This window comes from Cercospora kikuchii, assembly GCF_019650295.1.
Source record: "Cercospora kikuchii DNA, contig_00002, whole genome shotgun sequence".
In the NCBI taxonomy this organism is placed as follows: domain Eukaryota; kingdom Fungi; phylum Ascomycota; class Dothideomycetes; order Mycosphaerellales; family Mycosphaerellaceae; genus Cercospora; species Cercospora kikuchii.
Genome location: NW_025408583.1, coordinates 3493100 through 3509874, shown reverse-complemented (window position 1 = coordinate 3509874; position 16775 = coordinate 3493100). Strand labels below are relative to the sequence as shown.

Here is a 16775-nt window from a genome sequence, read left to right as displayed (position 1 = left end):
AACGGGAGCAAGGCCACGCAGCCGGACAGCCACAACATGCCATCTATCCTCACATACATACTCGACTTCAGCGAACAATTGTGTTCTCGTGTTTCTGCCACGGCTAGCATCATGACAGCCTCTGCCTCGTGCCTCTGTAGACCATGACGACGATTCTGCTGACCAACGAGTTGACCACTCTCGCCTCGGAGGCCAAGCGGAAGAACCCCGAGCTTCGCAACGCTGCCGACAAGTCTCTACAGGAGCTCAGGTCGGTGGCTGCGGCGTCGGAACAGCAACTAGCAGCTGGTAACGTTCTACCCAGCCTCGTTGCAGTGGCTCGCAGGTCCGCTGACAGATGAAGATCTCCAACGTCGACCAGAATTCGTGGAGCCGTTTGTGATTGCCTGCGCAACTCGCAACACCAAATTCGCGGCGAGCGGCATCTCGTGCTTGCAGCGACTGATCGTGTCTGGCGGCCTCTCTCGGTCACGCCTTCAAGATGCAGTCCAGGCACTAAATGCATGTGCGGACTTGGGCAACGATATACAGCTCAAGATCCTGCAAGCGCTACCCTCGCTGATACAAAACTACGCGACCGACCTTCAAGGGGACCTGCTGGGAAGCGCGTTGCAGCTATGTGCATCTCTGCAGGCCTCGAAAACAACGACAGTCAGCGGCGTGGCGGCGGCAACGCTCCAGTCGCTAGTCACAGTTATCTTTGCGAAGGTTGCCACTGAAGACGCGACCGCGGACGACGCGGTGGAGACCGTTGAAGTTCCGGGCAGTAATGGTGCCATGAAGCTCAAACCAGCAGCATTTGATGCCTACAGAGTCTTCCGGGATCTTGCGCTGGCCGCAGACGAACGACAGACCAAGTTTGTACAGTTCCAGCATTCCCTGCCAAGCTTGGAGCTCATATGGTCATCTATGTTCTCTCATCGCGAGCTCTTTGCGCGTCATGATGAGCTGCTGGCCATCATTGGTTCTAACATATTTCCGTTGATCGTACGAGCATTATCGGAAAGACGATCATTTCCTATCACTGTGCGCTCGCTTCGCCTCTTTGCACTCATCCTGGAGAGGTACATGTTCAAATTTGCAGAAGACTGCGAGGTTGCGCTTGGCTTGTGCACTCAGGCGCTCGAGTATGACCATGCCGCCACGTGGAAGCGCGCCCTGGTGATGGAAGTACTGCGCGGCCTCTTCACGAGTGGTAGTCAAATCGTTGATGCTTACCACGCCTTCGACATGCGCGAGGACGGGAAACCAGTCGTGCAAGATATTTTGTCAGCATTCGTAAGGCTTTCAACCGAGAAGCCTACAGCCATCGGACTGGGACAGCAATCATCCGTTCCAACAGGACCAACGTCGCCGGGGCAGAGCGCAACTGAGCAAGCTGCTCTCGAAGCGGCTGGAGGCATGGCGGGTGTCATATCCTTCGGAGCAACCTTTGGCGTTGCAGAGATCAACATTGCCGGTGTAAGCTCACAATGGAGCCTGCCAAAAGTGCTGGTCATCGACCAGCTCGATAAGCATGATCCACCTGCGCTTCCTGAAACGTACCCCTACGCTCTCATTCTAGAGTGCTTGAATGGACTATCAGATAGCCTGGCCAAGATCATCCTACCATTAACCGTACAGCATGAGAAGCGGCGTGCTAGATCGGCGCGGGCTGTCAGCGAGACGACCGTTTCATCTGAGGCCCGGTTACGAAGCACCTCTTTCAGAACACGGGCGGTGCCACTGAATCCTTTGGATGCCGCAGAAGCGCCGTACGCGGATCGTGTTTCGGCAGTAGCCAGCATCGTAGACCACATATGGCCGGCGGTGCTGGCAACAGCGTCCACGTTCTTGAACGCCGCCCTCGATGACCAGTATTTTCGCAACCTGATCAAAGCTTATCAGCGATTCGTTCAAGTAGCCGGCGTGCTTCGTCTCAGCACGCCAAGAGACGCTTTGATGACCACAATGGCCAAAGTTGCGATCCCGCCGCACGTATTGGCCGCGTCGAACATGGAGCTGTCGAGATCTCCTGTCGCCGAAAGCCCAAGAATATTCTCAAATCCCAAGAACCTGCTGAGCGTCGATAGCCTGGTCTCTCATGCGTCGACAGCCTCGGGGGATGGGCAGAGACGAAGCTCAATCGAGTGCGCGAAACCAATGCTAACAGTCCGCAACTTGCTTTGCTTGCGCGCACTACTCAACATCGCAATTGCTTTGGGCCCCACCTTGCAAGACGCTTTTACTGTTGTTCTCAGTGCGCTGAAGCAAGCCGACATGGTCTTAAGTACAACGACACCGCAACAATTAACACGTCAAAGCTCTTTCTCGGCACACGGGAGCACTGACAATGCATCTATCGTTCAGGCCTTTTCAGCAGAAGTGGCTAACGTAGAGAAAGCTGCTTCAAACTTACTCGAGAGTACGGCTGATTACCCAAATGAATCTTTCATCAAGGTGCTCTCCGCTTTCTGCCAAATGTTGCATAACAGCAACCATATCTTGTCGGCGGTGACATCTCAGCCAGATTCAGATGTGAGACCAACCACCCCTCGGACTCCGTCCTCGAGTCGACGGACTCTATCTGGCTTGCCAGGTATAAGCGCTGGGGGAGACTCAAGAGACTACCATTTCATACTACCAAAGCTCGGTAAACTGGCTGAACTAAACGTCACGCGATTCACCCGCGATGAACCGATGAATAGTGGCTGGACCAACCTAGTCGACGAGTTGACGGCCGTCACCAAGAACAACGCCCTCCCAAAGGACGCACGACACTCAGCAACGAACGTGCTTGTGAAACTTGCGGAGGCGACGGTAGCTGATGTCGTGGAGTTGGAGCCCACAGAGCGCGCTCCTGTGCAAGAGCGAGCGATCGCTACGCTTCTGCGTATCGTTCGTGATATATACCTTGAGGATGGTGAGCTGAGCTCGACAGACTTGGAGCTACAAAGCTGCGTCTTTGACTCTCTCCGGACTATTTTGGAAAAATACGGCGAGTCACTTGCTGCAGGCTGGGATCGTCTTTTGGCCATCATTAGCAGTGCCTTTGAGCAGGACAGCACCACTGTAACGGAGACTGTCGAAGCAGGTGTTGACATAGATTGGACGCACATCTCGTTCGATCTCGTTACTCCACAAATTGGCCGCATTGCATTTGATGCTGTTCAGCTGCTTTGCTCCGACTTCATGGAATCCATACCGCAACGGACAGTGGCTTCGCTGATTGAGTTGCTGCATCGATTCATGTGTCAGCCAGACGACCTAAATGCTTCTCTGACGACTGTCACTTTGGCATTGACCGTTTCAGATCATCTGTTCGCGAAGTGCGGCCGAGCTGAGCTGGACGATTTCATGGCGGAGGCTCAAGAATTCGACGATTTAGAGGACGACATGAAGACCAGGGTACGAGGGTGTCGGCCAGCTCAGTGGCTCATGCTACTCGTTCGTCTCCGGACTGTGGCCACACAAGCCCATGGTGAAGTTCGCAACGCCGCATTCCAAACAATTTGCGGTGTCGTGAAAAGCCACGGTGACGAGATGTCTCCCAACTCTTGGGACATGCTGCTAAGGAGTACGCTCATGTACATCTCTAGGGTGGATTCTTACTCGTATATGGAGGATCATGCTTCAAACGTGGACTCTAACGCCGAATCAATGGCGCCAAACATCGCGATGTCAACAGCAATCGTCGCTGGACAATCAGCGGTGATTGCACATAATTTGCGCCTCCTTGAGCAGGTAAAGAAACTCCCTGGCCTCTGGGAAGTGTTTCTGAACGTACTGGAGCGATATCTTGATGCGGAGCACCATGCTCTAAACACCGTTGTGTATACTTCACTGGCGCGTGTGCTGTCAGATATCGATCCGTCGATCACTGTATGGCAGTCCCCCGTGTACAGAACCATGAGTCTGTGGCTTAAACGAGTACCACACAGCGGGGATCGTTACCAGAAGCAAAAGAATCACAGTAACCAGGATGCATTTACTGCATACGCGGAGGCAGGGGAACAGCTGTATAGGCTTACGCTTGACAGCTTGAGCCTTTCCCAAGCTCGCACGCTCATCGACAACTTGTTTCACTGCGTGAGTGTCGCTGACGGGCCTCTCTATGGCGCCGATACAAACATGACGAGTCCTCTCCAAGCCAAGGTTTTGTCTTTATTGCAGAGTATCAAGCTGGGCCATTCTAATCTCTCGGCATGCCTGATTACCGTGGCGGCCAAATTTGCTACGCTGCATCATGACCTAGCAAGATCTAAAGAGTCTTCCAATCAGGGCCCAACTTTCATCGCCATAGCGGGCGAGGCAATCCTCTGGCTTCAAGAATTGGTCACACTCATGCTAAAGGACCAAGAGGCTTTTGATGGTGATGCCTTCGTACAAGCCTTGCAGAGCTTGCGGCAACTGATCATAGCAAAATATGGTGTCAGGGCCGAACAGAAAGGCATTCCATTGTGGCAGAAAGCAACGAACGCAGCACTGGCGATGGCAGGACCCGCCTTTGCTCGCTTCGAAAGTATCGACAACGACATGCAGAATCAGAGCTTGTCGCACTTCGTCGGAATTCTGAATGGCATCATTAGTAACGACAGTCTACATCACATCAGCGATGCACAGAAGATTTTTGACGACCAGGCATTTGACATAAGAAGCTTTCAGATACTTCGAGACGTCCTGATTCCTCGACTTCGCAGATCGGAAGTGAGTGATGACCTTCGACTGGCATATAGCGCTCAGCTGTTCAAAACATCAATCATTCATGACCCCGTAGACCATGATTCTCCGGAACAGCATCAGGCAGTGGTCAAGGATCGGTACAAGACTCGCAATGGTCGTGTCAGAAGGGTATCATACTCACCGAGGGAAGATCTAGCGTACATATGCTGGAAGGAGCTGGCAACGCTGTGCTCACAACAGGGAGAGCACAATCGAGCGTCTGACCCATTAGCATTGGCAGCTGGGCCCCTTCTGATCGAGAGGCTTGCGATCCCCATTCGGGCATATATTGCGGATCAACCTCTTCGAGGAAGGCGACCTCAACCCCTCTCTGAGCTGGAAGAGCTCTTATTCACTTTCGCGTGCATTAAGGATCTGAAGCTGCCAGCTCGCACGCTGGTGAGTGATTTGCAGATGGAAGCAGCGAAGCAAGTATTTGCTGAGACACACCTTCACCTTCTCTACCCACTGCTTATACAAGCTGCAAGCACAGCTGGCAACAAATGGTCAGGTGCTGAAGAGGTACTCAGCCCACTGCAGTCCCTTCTGACAGCTATCGGTACAGCTTGATGGGAAACAATGTCTGGCTAGGGGATTAGACCTTCACCATCCCGGCCTTGAGCCGTAGGACCGTAGAACTGAATGGCCTTCGAGTATACGAAGGCGTTCAAACGATCGGCTCGGACCTTGGTTTCAATCTTGCTGACCCGACAGCAGCTTTAGCTTTAGCTTCGGCTTGTGATTGTTTGGTTTATGCACCCGAGCTCGCAGTAGTGGCCGATAGCTCACCCTTGGTATTGCCACGTTACGCAGATACCGCCGTGACTGAGAATTGTATATTCCTCGGCATTGAACGATGTTGCGGTCATTGCCAGCCACTGGTCTCCAACGATTTTGAGAGCGGAGAGCAACACCTTCTGCGTGAAGGTAGGATCCACCAGTCCGTGCCACCTGAGTCTCACTAAATCTTGCGCCTTCGTCTCGTCCGAGCCTGAAGGCGGCTGATATCTGCACAAGTAGGAATCAACGTCATCGCCGTGCTTGACGCGTGAGCATAGCAACGTTGCCAGGCTGATCCATTCCAACAGTTCTGCAGCGTCCGCATAGTTTTCACTGCTCAGTTCTGTCGGCCACGTTGGGACCAGTGCGCCTTGGATATGTTTCACATCCGCCCCAGTACGGCGCAGAATCGGTGCAAAGGCGACGACAGGCCCTTCAATGGCTTTTTCGCCATCCGCTTCAAGGTCAACGAAAAGCCAAGCCACAGCCTGGTCGAGGACGTTCTTTGTTAGCCAGACAAGTCGCTCGAAACCTCGCTTCCCGTGTACCATGCTAGCTTGTCGAAGATCGATCTCAATGGCGTATCGTGCTTGAACATGTTTGCGTCCTTGTGTTGGAATTGCTTGACCCTGCAAGCCCGACTTCTCGAATGTGGCTTTGTCGAGTTCCAATTTGAGGGTCCCATTCTTCAGCGAATAGATGTTATCCATTCCAGCACGTCCTTCGGACAACATGAGGATGTTGGAGCCGGGCCGCTTGATGTAAGTGTTGAAGAAGTCACCAGAGATCAGATCATGCAGTTTCATGTTCACCTTGGCGTAAGTCAACTGCGTTGCAGAAAGAGACTTCAAGGCATCGTGAAGTGACGTGACTGTTGGCTCCGGCAACACGAGGTCCAGTGTGTGAGAAAATGTCTGACCCTGTACTGTCGTGAACGGTCGCTTTTTCGTGGGGGGCCGGGCATGGTCGATGTAGTTGGAGAGGGTGCTCGTGGTGACCAGACATCGTGGATTGCCACCGTCCTTTGTCCCAATGTCGAGCATCTCTTGGTAGCGAGAGAGGGCTGAATCCAGCGGCACCTACTGATTTCTTGACTCCATTCGTGACTGTGGCACGTAAGTGGAAGCTGCAGTTCGTGACGAGGGCGTTGCTAAGCAATTTGTCGCTCAAAATTTGGAAGCTAAATTGATGCGCCCGCAGAGCCTCAACCGCGTCACGTCGACTTCCCACACGACGCAAGGTGAAACACACACCGTCAACATTGGACAGAAGCCCCAACAGCGCCCGCCCCGCCCTGCGTCCCGCACACTCCAGAACGCATCGGTGCCAATTATGAGTAGCATCGATTCCTGGCCTGGCAGCGTGGACAAGGCCCAACACGAAGGACGCCAAAGATGAGCAGCTCCGCCAATCCATGGCGTGTGGAGCAGAGAGTCGAGTTGAACGATGGGCGAGTGGGCACAGTGCGCTTCGTAGGCACGACAGCGTTTGCCGAGGGGCAGTGGGTCGGCGTGGTGCTCGAAGAGCCGTCGGGCAAGAATGATGGGTCCGTCCAAGGCAAGCGGTATTTCGAGTGCACCGCTCCCTACGGCATCTTCTGTCGTCCCAATGGCATTAGCGGCGTGGTCGAGGAGCCCAGAGCGAAACAAGCAACCAAGCCAGTTGGCAATGGAGCGCCGGTCAAGGGACGACCGAGCAGCATGCACGCAGCCGCGACAGGAGCCCGCCGGCAAACATTGACCCAGCCTGGGCCGGGGAAGCGTGCTAGCGTTGTCGAAGGCACTCCCACGCCAGGGCCTCGACTTGCCAGCGGCATCCGCTCGCCCATTAAGTCTCCCACCAAACAGTTGGGCACCGGCGCCACGTCCAGCGTCACCAGCGCATCGACCTCGCGGACGGGCACGCCTCCAGTTGCCGGAAAGAGACCAGCAGCGTCCAAGCCGCGAACAAGCGTTGCTCCGGGCACTACTGCTGCGGGCAGAAGGACGTCGACAGTGCCAGGAGTTCCCTCTAACGCACCAGCTCGGCCCACCAGAGCTCCGGGCCCTGTATCCTCGCGAGTAGCCCCCTCCCGCACTTCCTTGGCCAAAACCGCTACTGCCGCCCGACCATCTGTATCAGGACGGTTGGGAATTAAACCAGCAACGCGGCAGCGACTGAATGCTACGACTGAAGAGGGGACCAGCGATGAGGCCAGCGAGGCCGCTTCTACGCGGGATAGTATTGTCTCTTCCTCGGCAGCCAGTCAACGGGACACAGACGCCGAGAACGAAGAGGATGATGACGAACAGGTCGAAGACACCGTTACGAGCTTTGCTCCACCACCTCCTCCAGTACCTACATCACCGACCGCGAGCACAGCCCGATCACGCAGGCCTTCCTCGCCGACTGCTGCGTCAATACACTCGCAACGAACAATTCGTAGCACAGCACAGGATAAACGCCGTCTCGAAGAGCTCGAGGCCACGAATGAGCTGTTGAAACGCAGGCAGGCTGAAGATCGAGGTTTGAAGCAGGAGCTGCAGAAGATGCAAAAGGAACGCGATGACGCAAGGAATATCAACGATAAATTGACGATCAAGGCAAAGGCTCAGCGAGAGGAGCTGGAAAAGCTCAAGAAAACGGTTGCCGACTACGAAACGCAGGTGAAGTCTGTAGAGGACTTGCAAGCTCAGCATGACATGGACTTAGAAGTCGCTCTGCTTGATCGTGAGATGGCAGAAGAGATGGCGGAGAACCTGAAGGCTGATCTCGAAGAGGTTCGAGCGCGGAACCAAGAAATTGAGCTGGAGCTCGACATCCTGCGTGAAGAGAACAGTGAGCTGAGTAAAGAAATGAGCCCAGAGGACAGAAACAGTGCTGGTTGGTTACAACTGCAGAAGAGCAATGATCGGCTTAAAGAGGCACTTCTGAGTTTACGTGATATGACAAGAGATAATGAGGCAGAACTGAAGGCGCAAATAACCGCAATGGAAGAACACATCAAGGACATGGACAGTGTGAGAAGCCAACTGGAGGAGACAACGGAAAAGCTGCTACGCGCTGAAGCGGACGGCAATGACTTGCGGGAGCAACTCGAAGTGGCCCAAAACGCAGAAGAGATCATGGAGAAGCTTTCGGACGAGAACATGACCCTGAAAGAGCAGATTAACGACTTGAACGCCATCATAGAAGACCTCGAAGACTTGAAGGAAGTCAACGACGAGCTTGAAATCAACCACATTGAGACAGAAAAGCAGCTGCAAGAGGAAATCGACTTCAAGGACAGCCTCTTGCTCGATCGGGAACGCACTGCCAGGGAGCAGCAAGCAGCGCTTGACGAGGCAGACTACAACATCAGCCGGTTCCGTGCGCTCGTGAGCCAGATGCAGAGCGATTTGCAGGACCTTGAAGCCAGCAAGCAGATCTCACAAGCCGAAGCCGAAGAATTATCGAGCAAGTCGAGAGCCATGCTTGACCTTAATCACAAGCTACAGTCCAGTGCAGCTAAGACTCAAGTGAAGACGATTGATCTCGAGTTGCGGAAGATGGAGGCCGATGAGGCAAAGGAACACCTGCAGATCGTGCAGCTGTTCTTGCCCGAGTCTTTCCAGGCAGAGCGGGACAGTGTACGGGCCCTTCTTCGATTTAAGAGGATAGGCTTCAAGGCAACTTTAGTCCAAGGTTTCCTCAAGGAGCGTATTTCATCATTTGGCACTCGCGGTCTGGACGAAGAGGCCTTTGCTGCTTGCGATGCACTTGACAAGCTCACGATGATGGCAGGTATGGCCGATCGCCTGACCAGGTCAATTAGCCATTGCTCCGCACAGGCCTTTGCCAATTACGGTGGAGCATACTACGAGCTGGACGTCGTGGAACGCACAGTTGATAGCTATGTCGACGCCCTTCGCCAAGATGAACTCAAGGAAAGCGAGATGACCGTTCGTCTTGGGCGTTCTATCGAGGTAATGACTCATTTGTCTAGCCTTCATCTACATAACGGGCTTGCAGACCACGCCGATGATCTTGTCACAAGAACGCAGTTGTTGCAAAGCCACCTCGATAGCACAACGTCGGCTTTGCTCGTAACGAAGATCTTGATCGAAAAAGGCCTGCCAAAGCCATCCGAAGATGCAGAGTTTGAGGATGAAAGTGTGACTGATACCGCACTCATCGTCAACAGGATAAAGGGTATTACAGAACTTGCCAGGAACGCAAAGGTCCTCTCAGGAAAGACGCTGCGCTCACTGATGGAATTAGAGGAGCGATCTTTGACGCTCGAAGAATCTTTTATCGACAGGTTTGAGAGTGTCGAGCAGATGGCAACTCAAATCACGACATACGCTTGTCGTAGCGGCGCTGCCTTGCAAGATCTCTTCGACGAGGAGGGACGCTCAGCACCTGTGACTCCATCTGATGTTAGCGCAGTGCTTTCAAGGACTGCTGCCAGCATATTCTCGCTTTCGTCTTCAGAAGCCGGGCCATATGCCACTCTCAATACTCGCCTGCGCGATTTGAGCGGCTTGCTGTCTGATGTCGCTAGCATACCGACGGACTTGGACAATACGGTCGAGTTTGAACGAGCCGCATCGCCTTGGGTTGCTCGCGCACAAGAGCTCAAGAACATGAAGGAGGCCAACGTCGATATCGAGGCAGAGCTTGCTCGGGCCCAAGTCGCCATCAATGAGAGAGATGGGTTGCTCAAGCAAAAAGAGGTGGAACTCAACGAGCAGACTGTAAGGATCGAAATGCTTGAGGCGCGCATGAAAGATGCGAGCAAGAGATCAGCTAAGATAGCGGAGCTTGAGAAAGAACTTCGGGAGGCGAAGACTGCCGAGAGCAAGGCAAAGGCTGAGCTTGCACGTTTCCAGCAAAGTGCCGCGGAAGATATTGACAGAGTCAGAGAGGAAATGGCTCGGGTCACGGAGGAGCGAAGGAAGCAGGGTCTCGGTGCCAATGAAGGCATCGACGGTGACGCCGTCGGGTCCAACGCTGCTGCGGCCATGCAGCGCCAGACGTACCGAATCGCAGGGTTGGAAGGTGCTGTGCGGCATCTTAAGCACGAGAATCACAAGCTGCGCCTGCCACAGCGTCAATTCTCCCGCAACGCCTGGCTGGAGGACTCGGCAACGCTTACAACACATCGGAGACAGCACATTGCGTCTCGTGTGGAGGGTGATCGTGCACTCCAGACGCTCCTGGAGCTGGCAACACAACCGACCAGTATTGATTTGACAAAGACACCGGACAACAAATTAGCCTGGAGACCTGCGAAGCAAACTCCAAGATGGCAGATTGAAATGCGCAAGGGTCATTGGGCGGAGTTCGAGCAGTGGCGCGAGAGCCTAATCAATGCAACGGATGATAACAAAGGTGGGATTCGGTCCAAGTCAGTTCCGGAAGGAGTACAGGTCTAGGTGCTGCTCCAAAGCAAGCGAAAGCATCCTCTTTAGCGAAGATACCCCAAATGTGACATGAGCGTGCTGTACTATTACGACTTTTGCTCCTTCAAGCCATGGGCCTCAAATTGCAGCGAACGACCTAGTATGGCATGACAAACCGTTCGATGACAATTGATCTTGACTGACACAGCCCACACGTGCGCCCACAGTTGAGTAGCAACGAGGCACGACAATTTTGTACAATGTATACACATTACCAAAGTCAAGCAATTTGGCGCTGGTCTTCTCCGCGCCTTGCTCAGCACTTGAGCGAAAGTCAAGCGGATCTGATGCGCGCCATGACCCTTTACGTCTCGCATCTTCTCCGTTGTCAGTCACCATCACTATTTGCCAAATCCATCTCACTGTCAGAATCTTCCTCTGGCTCAAAGTCCTCATCCTCTGCACCGTTGTTCTCAAGCAGATTATACATTGAGAGCCGTCGCTGAGCGTCCATGCGCACATCCTCGTTATCGCCTTGATCTTTGGAATTTGCCTCCTCTGCTGCGAACCCATCGCCAGACTCGGAGGCTTCCTCATTCGGAGCCACCGCAGCCTTCCGTGGCCTGCCTGGCACGACTGATGCACGGGCTTGTCTCGCATGCGTGGCGGATCGAGATCTCTGCGGCAGTCTGTACCGCCGTGGAGACGTATCTGACTGATTCTCATCTTCATCGCTGTCGCCCGTGTCTGTAGCTTTCTTCGTCGCGCGAATGTCGCCGTCTTGGTCCTTAGTCAAGCTCACATCATAGAAGTTGTCACGCACAAGCCCAGCGTTTCGGACACGTGGCGCCGATTTGACCGCTAGCGTAGACTTCGCGCTCTCAACACCGAGTTGGTCCTTAGGAAACGATGGACCGTAGTCGAATAGTAGCTCTTCGCCAGCTTTGATAAGCCGGTTTGCAAACATGCCAATGCGAAAAACCGTATTGACCATAATGATTCGCGGGCTCAAGTTAGCTAACGTACCACCAACGTGGTTGATGAACCTTGTCTTGCAGCCAAAATAGGTGCTGTCGATTTCCTGGGCATTGTTGAGCGAGAAGAGGTAGCTCAGTTTTTGGTGGAAGTACACTGCGCCACGCCGCTCGGCTTCCGGTTTTGTGATCGTCTCTCCTTTGTACTCTCCAGCAAAATCTCCTCGAGACATGTCTTCGCAAGCATAGAGACCGAGTCCGTGCACACCACTGTCTCCCAGTATAGTATGCTTTGCGATGCCACGCTGAATGCTAGCCATGCGACACCGACCCTCCAAGATGCGATCGTCGTGTCGATGCACAGGGTCTAAGACATCTGCCACGCCGCAAGGACCGCAGAGGTCAGGGTCACACTCGCGGCTCTTCTGAAAGCAGACGCAGCGATCATCATCCCAGCAAACGAGTTTGGCTTTTGGGTTGGCACGGGTGCTGCTTTGGCAAGCACAGCCCTTCCACTTTCTTTTACAGCCAGGGCCACAACTACAAGTCTTCTCACAGGCGACCCTCTCGTTGTAACAACTGCATCTCGCATCTGAGCAGGGGATTCCAGGATGGTGGCAAGGGAAAAACGGACCACGGTCATCAGCCTTCCACTTGAGGTTGCCGAATGGGCCCTTCTCCCAGTACTCCAGTGTTCGACGTTTATCGATCGTGGCTGGCTCACTGTCGATGGTCGACGGGAATTCAACCCTTCTCCGAAAGTTCACAGCCTGAGGCAATATTATGTCTGTCTCGACAACAGAGTTGTCTGGATCACCCCCGTCTCGTAGGTCGTTTGGCTGGCCTTCGATCGCACCATGAAATGGACAGCGGTATCGCATGCAAACTCGGCACGTTAGCTGATCGTCATTTTCGTGCTCATCTGACCGCATCACTAGTCCTCTCACGAAGGCGGTCCTCCTGACAATATGCCAGAAAGAGAACTTCGCCATCCTCTGGAAATGATCGCATAGCACAGCTGCTTTTCCAACTTTGGCGGAATCGGCACGCGGCAGCTTGGTGAGCACTTTCTTCCAGCGGTCCTCGTTCCTAGTGCAATCCTCGGAGGCAAGTAGCGCGCGGTCTCGAAGAGCCTTCCGAGCGTCGTCGCTTTCGCCCACTGCTGGTGTTACGTGGAGAAGGAAAGTTAGGACATCCGACCATTCGCAACCAATACTGCGGATCAAATCTTCTGCGTACGGTCCGAAGTTCTCTGCTTGTCCAAGTCGTAATAGCTTTCTTTCCCTCTCGTCTACGTCGATGTTGAACTCCCTTTTTAGAGAATAGGCTTCATCCATATCGAAATCGTCTCCGAAATATGGCCAGTGCTGCAGGGTAGTCACGTTGTGGGCGAGCTGATTTTGCCTGATGCTGACATAGTGGGAGTATCTGGGGACGTCCACAGTATCACTAGTACTGTAGTTCGTGCGCTCCACCACATACGATGTCTTTGGCGATCTAGAGCTACTCGTGTGCAGCTCTATTGTGAATTTCGCACAGCCGGCAGGGACACCTTTCTTCGCGAGGGGGCGAAGCGGTATCGGCGTTAACTTGTTGAATACAGAGGACGCCTCTGTAGGTTCTCGTGAGCGCGGAGGAAATTTTGCTCTTGCGCGCTGTAGCTCAAGTCGGGTCCAATGCTCATTGTCGTCTCGCATCTCCTCGATGTACTGGCCGACAAGCTTCTCAATGCCGTGGACCTGTGGTACATTTGACGCCATAGGAGCACTATTCGTATGCGGTGCAGCTACAACAGTGGAAACAGTCGGCCGTTGCCCAGTAGGTTCTGCAACCGTCGAAGCTTTGGGGGTCTTGACAGCCGTGTCGGGTTCTTGGTCTTGCTTTGCCTGTGCATTCGTGTCTCGTTCCTGTGATGCTTTCTCTTCTCCACCCACACTATAGCCAGCGCGAGCTAAGAAGTCATTCGCTGTTCGGCCTGTTCCTCGCTCTCTAATTATATGTGCGGATTCCGGTTGCTCTCGCGGCTTTCTAGGCGAGCTTACGCCGCTCGCAAGAGGTAAGCCCACTCCATTTAGGCGCCTAGTAGCTGTGCCTTCCTCATTGTGCTTGGAGCTCGTAGCATTTTTTGGTGGCCTTTCCGTGTCACGCTTCTCGCGGCTTGAGTCCAGTCTAGTGTGAATAGACTGCAGTTTCTGGTTGGCAAGAGAGCTTGGCAGTCCGGCTTCTCCGCTATGTGAATTCTTAGCTGGCGGCGATATTCGAGACTCACTAATAGCGTCGGGCGACAGAGGTGGACTTTCGGGAACAGTGGAGCGTCGCTCTCTCTGCACACTGGACTCTGGAGCTCTGCTAGAGGCAAAAGGCTGTCCTAATTGCGTCCTCGATGGTTCTGACTTTTTTGGTAAGCTGACAGGCTTGGCTTTGAGTGTGAAAATGTCCCGGCTTAAGGTCTCAAGGCTAGCAGCTATTCCGGAGGTTTTCAACGACGATGTTGGCCGTGCCGAACTGGTTGCGGCTGTTGGAGTCCTGTTCGAAGCGAGCGACTTGTCTTTGACAGCTTTCGCAGGAGCGTTACGTATTGCTTGAGCTGGCAACGGTGAAGACTCCATGTTCTTGCGTGAAGTATGCCTTGGGCTCAGCACATTGCGAGGCTTAATGCCCTCATCGCCTTCCGTCAAGTCTATCGGATCGGAGCGTGCCGTTCCTGTAGATGACCCATTGCGCACTGCGACAGAGCGGGGGGCTGCCTTGCTCGGAGGAGTGCTCACGCTGGGTTGCAGAAGCGAAGTGGTCTTCCGCTTCTTCTGAGGTTGCTCAGCAGTCAGTAAGGCCCTGTCGTCATCGTATGGTCGTTTCTGTGCACGTTGTTGGCTATCTGCCAACACCCTGGACTCTGCTCGCTGAGGAGAGCTAAGTGAGCCAGGAAATTCAGGGACTCTGAAACCTGACGCTGTCGTGTGGCCAGCGTGTGCGGATGAGCGCGAGCCAGAAGGAAATGTGCTAGCGAAGCTTAAGATTTTGTTGTCCCTTGATTGACGGACGTCCTCAGATCGATCTTTCGGTGCCTTGGCTAAGTGAAGTCCTGCACTTGGCTTGGGGTCTCCCAATTTGCTGACGCGGTCGCGATGCAGATGGCCCACAGCTTTGTTGATTGGGTCTGGCTTCTTGGGTGCAACCGGCTTTGGCACAGGATATGCAGCTGTGTTCTGTGAGGGGTGCTTGCTGGAATAAATGCGTTGGGGCGTATCGTCGTCATCATCGCTGCTGCTGCATAAGTCGACGACCGCCGACATGGCAGGCGGTTTCGACTGCGACGTGATACTGATTTCTAAGTGCCAATGTGCATGTCCTTTGAGTGGCAGATTCGAGCCCGCTGATGGTTTGCTGTGTTAACAAGAAGCCGTGATCTCTTGCTTGCTAGTAGTGCAACAGCGCAGCGTAGGTAAGATGGCAACTTCCAGAACTGGCGAGTGCTGTCGCAGCAATTGCCGGCTGTCTCGTTAGGTTTGACAATCTTCACTTTGAGAAAGTCTGATCTTGTCCATTTGAGATGTGGAAGGGCTCAAGGCCGCCAGCGACATGAGGTGCGACTGAGATGTTGGTGTCCAGGGCGCGCAGAGCAAGCGCGTGTGGTGTAGCACAGAGCGTGCCTTCGGCTAGCGCGCATCAAACTTTCTTGGCATGTGGCCCAGAGGTTTGGTGGTCGGGATGCAGAAAGACAAGCAAGGTTGGTTGTTATCAAGTAAATCGGCATCAAATCAAGAGTTGTTGAGCAAGTGAGTCGAAATCACATCATCTGAGAACCAGGTGAAGTGAGAACCTGTGTTCGCCTGGTACAAGTGAGGCACAATAGCTTGGAAGCATTGATTCGTGATATCAGGTATCCTTCACTGTTCATTCTTCACACGAAATGAAATGGAAGGCCAATCAATCCATATCTTCTAGACTGCTACACTCCTCCTGCCCGTAATTCTCAGGCACCAAAATACCCACCAAGCACGTTCCTAGCATATTCTCCCAATTTACCCACGGGTGAACATCCATAAACAACTTCGTGCCATCACGTCCAGCAGCCTTCATCAACTCAGCTTCGCCTCCAGGATGGAATGGTAGATATGGAGTAATGTTGTAAACCTTGCCTTGCCAACTACTCCACGCAGGCTTTCCCTTTCGACCAGTCATCGTCTTCAGCTGACTGGGTGTCACGCGCTGAAATGTGCTGACTCCTGATATATTGCCTTGTTTTGTAAGGGCTGCCCAGTCCATTGGAGAGTGACCTGGTTTCAGGAGGACTTTGTTGCGAGGGTTCGGCGTGGACTTGGCTGTTCCATTTGCGGTGAGACCAGAGCTGACACGCTGCTGACTTCCCGTTGGAGGCCCACGATTTGGTAGGGGTCCTATACTGGGCACTCGGAGACCTGCTGCTGCGCTGGGTCTAATGCCAGGGGTTGGTCGACTTGGAGGCGGCATCAGATTACTGCCTCCGTTCCCAACAGGTTTGCGCGTTTGTGCTGCTGGAAGTGGTGGCGGTGGCATCGAGGATGCTCGTTGAGCGCTGTTGATCGCAGGAAACGATGGAGCCACGGGCTCATGCTCAGATAGCGCATTGTCTTCAGTCTCTTCATTCAGCGTGAATGTCGGCACATCGTCTGGAGATGCCTGAGATTTGGCTTTTGGAGTAGCATCGCCCTCGCTCAGCTCGTCATCAACGCGATTCTGCGCAGAACTCTTTGTAGCACCTTCTTCATTTGCGCCTGGAGCGGCCAGCCAGGCGGGCAAAAAGTTCTTGAGCATGTGTGGATATTGGTATGCGAGGGTCGCCACTGTGAGAAGAAGGAGGATCAAACTCAACGCCCCCATGACTTGCCACCAGGATCGTTATCGTATGTAGCGCATTGCCAGCGACACTCTATGGCGAAACCGCATCGAGCAACAGTCGTTGGTTGCGTAAGAGCTC

At 53.7% G+C, this 16775-nt stretch overlaps 5 protein-coding genes across 5 annotated transcripts; 2 read left to right on the top strand and 3 right to left on the bottom strand.

Annotated features, from left to right (window-relative positions):
• Positions 1 to 143: 143 nt before the first annotated feature.
• On the top strand, positions 144 to 5271 carry CKM354_000362300 (uncharacterized protein; the record flags this gene model as incomplete). Its single annotated transcript, XM_044798829.1, has 2 exons — positions 144 to 288; positions 344 to 5271. 2 exons carry the CDS (start codon positions 144 to 146, stop codon positions 5269 to 5271), a joined length of 5073 nt encoding a protein of 1690 aa, XP_044654764.1.
• A 215-nt stretch (positions 5272 to 5486) lies between these two features.
• Positions 5487 to 6524, bottom strand: CKM354_000362200 (uncharacterized protein; the record flags this gene model as incomplete). The annotated part of the gene is made up of 1 exon (XM_044798828.1): positions 5487 to 6524. One exon carries the CDS (start codon positions 6522 to 6524, stop codon positions 5487 to 5489), a length of 1038 nt encoding a protein of 345 aa, XP_044654763.1.
• Positions 6525 to 6875: 351 nt separating this feature from the next.
• Positions 6876 to 10877, top strand: CKM354_000362100 (uncharacterized protein; the record flags this gene model as incomplete). Its single annotated transcript, XM_044798827.1, has 1 exon — positions 6876 to 10877. The coding sequence occupies one exon, from the start codon at positions 6876 to 6878 to the stop codon at positions 10875 to 10877; it is 4002 nt and encodes a 1333-aa protein (XP_044654762.1).
• A 355-nt stretch (positions 10878 to 11232) lies between these two features.
• CKM354_000362000 (uncharacterized protein) lies at positions 11233 to 15111 on the bottom strand (the record flags this gene model as incomplete). The annotated part of the gene is made up of 1 exon (XM_044798826.1): positions 11233 to 15111. One exon carries the CDS (start codon positions 15109 to 15111, stop codon positions 11233 to 11235), a length of 3879 nt encoding a protein of 1292 aa, XP_044654761.1.
• Positions 15112 to 15745: 634 nt separating this feature from the next.
• On the bottom strand, positions 15746 to 16678 carry CKM354_000361900 (uncharacterized protein; the record flags this gene model as incomplete). Its single annotated transcript, XM_044798825.1, has 1 exon — positions 15746 to 16678. The coding sequence occupies one exon, from the start codon at positions 16676 to 16678 to the stop codon at positions 15746 to 15748; it is 933 nt and encodes a 310-aa protein (XP_044654760.1).
• Positions 16679 to 16775: the final 97 nt, after the last annotated feature.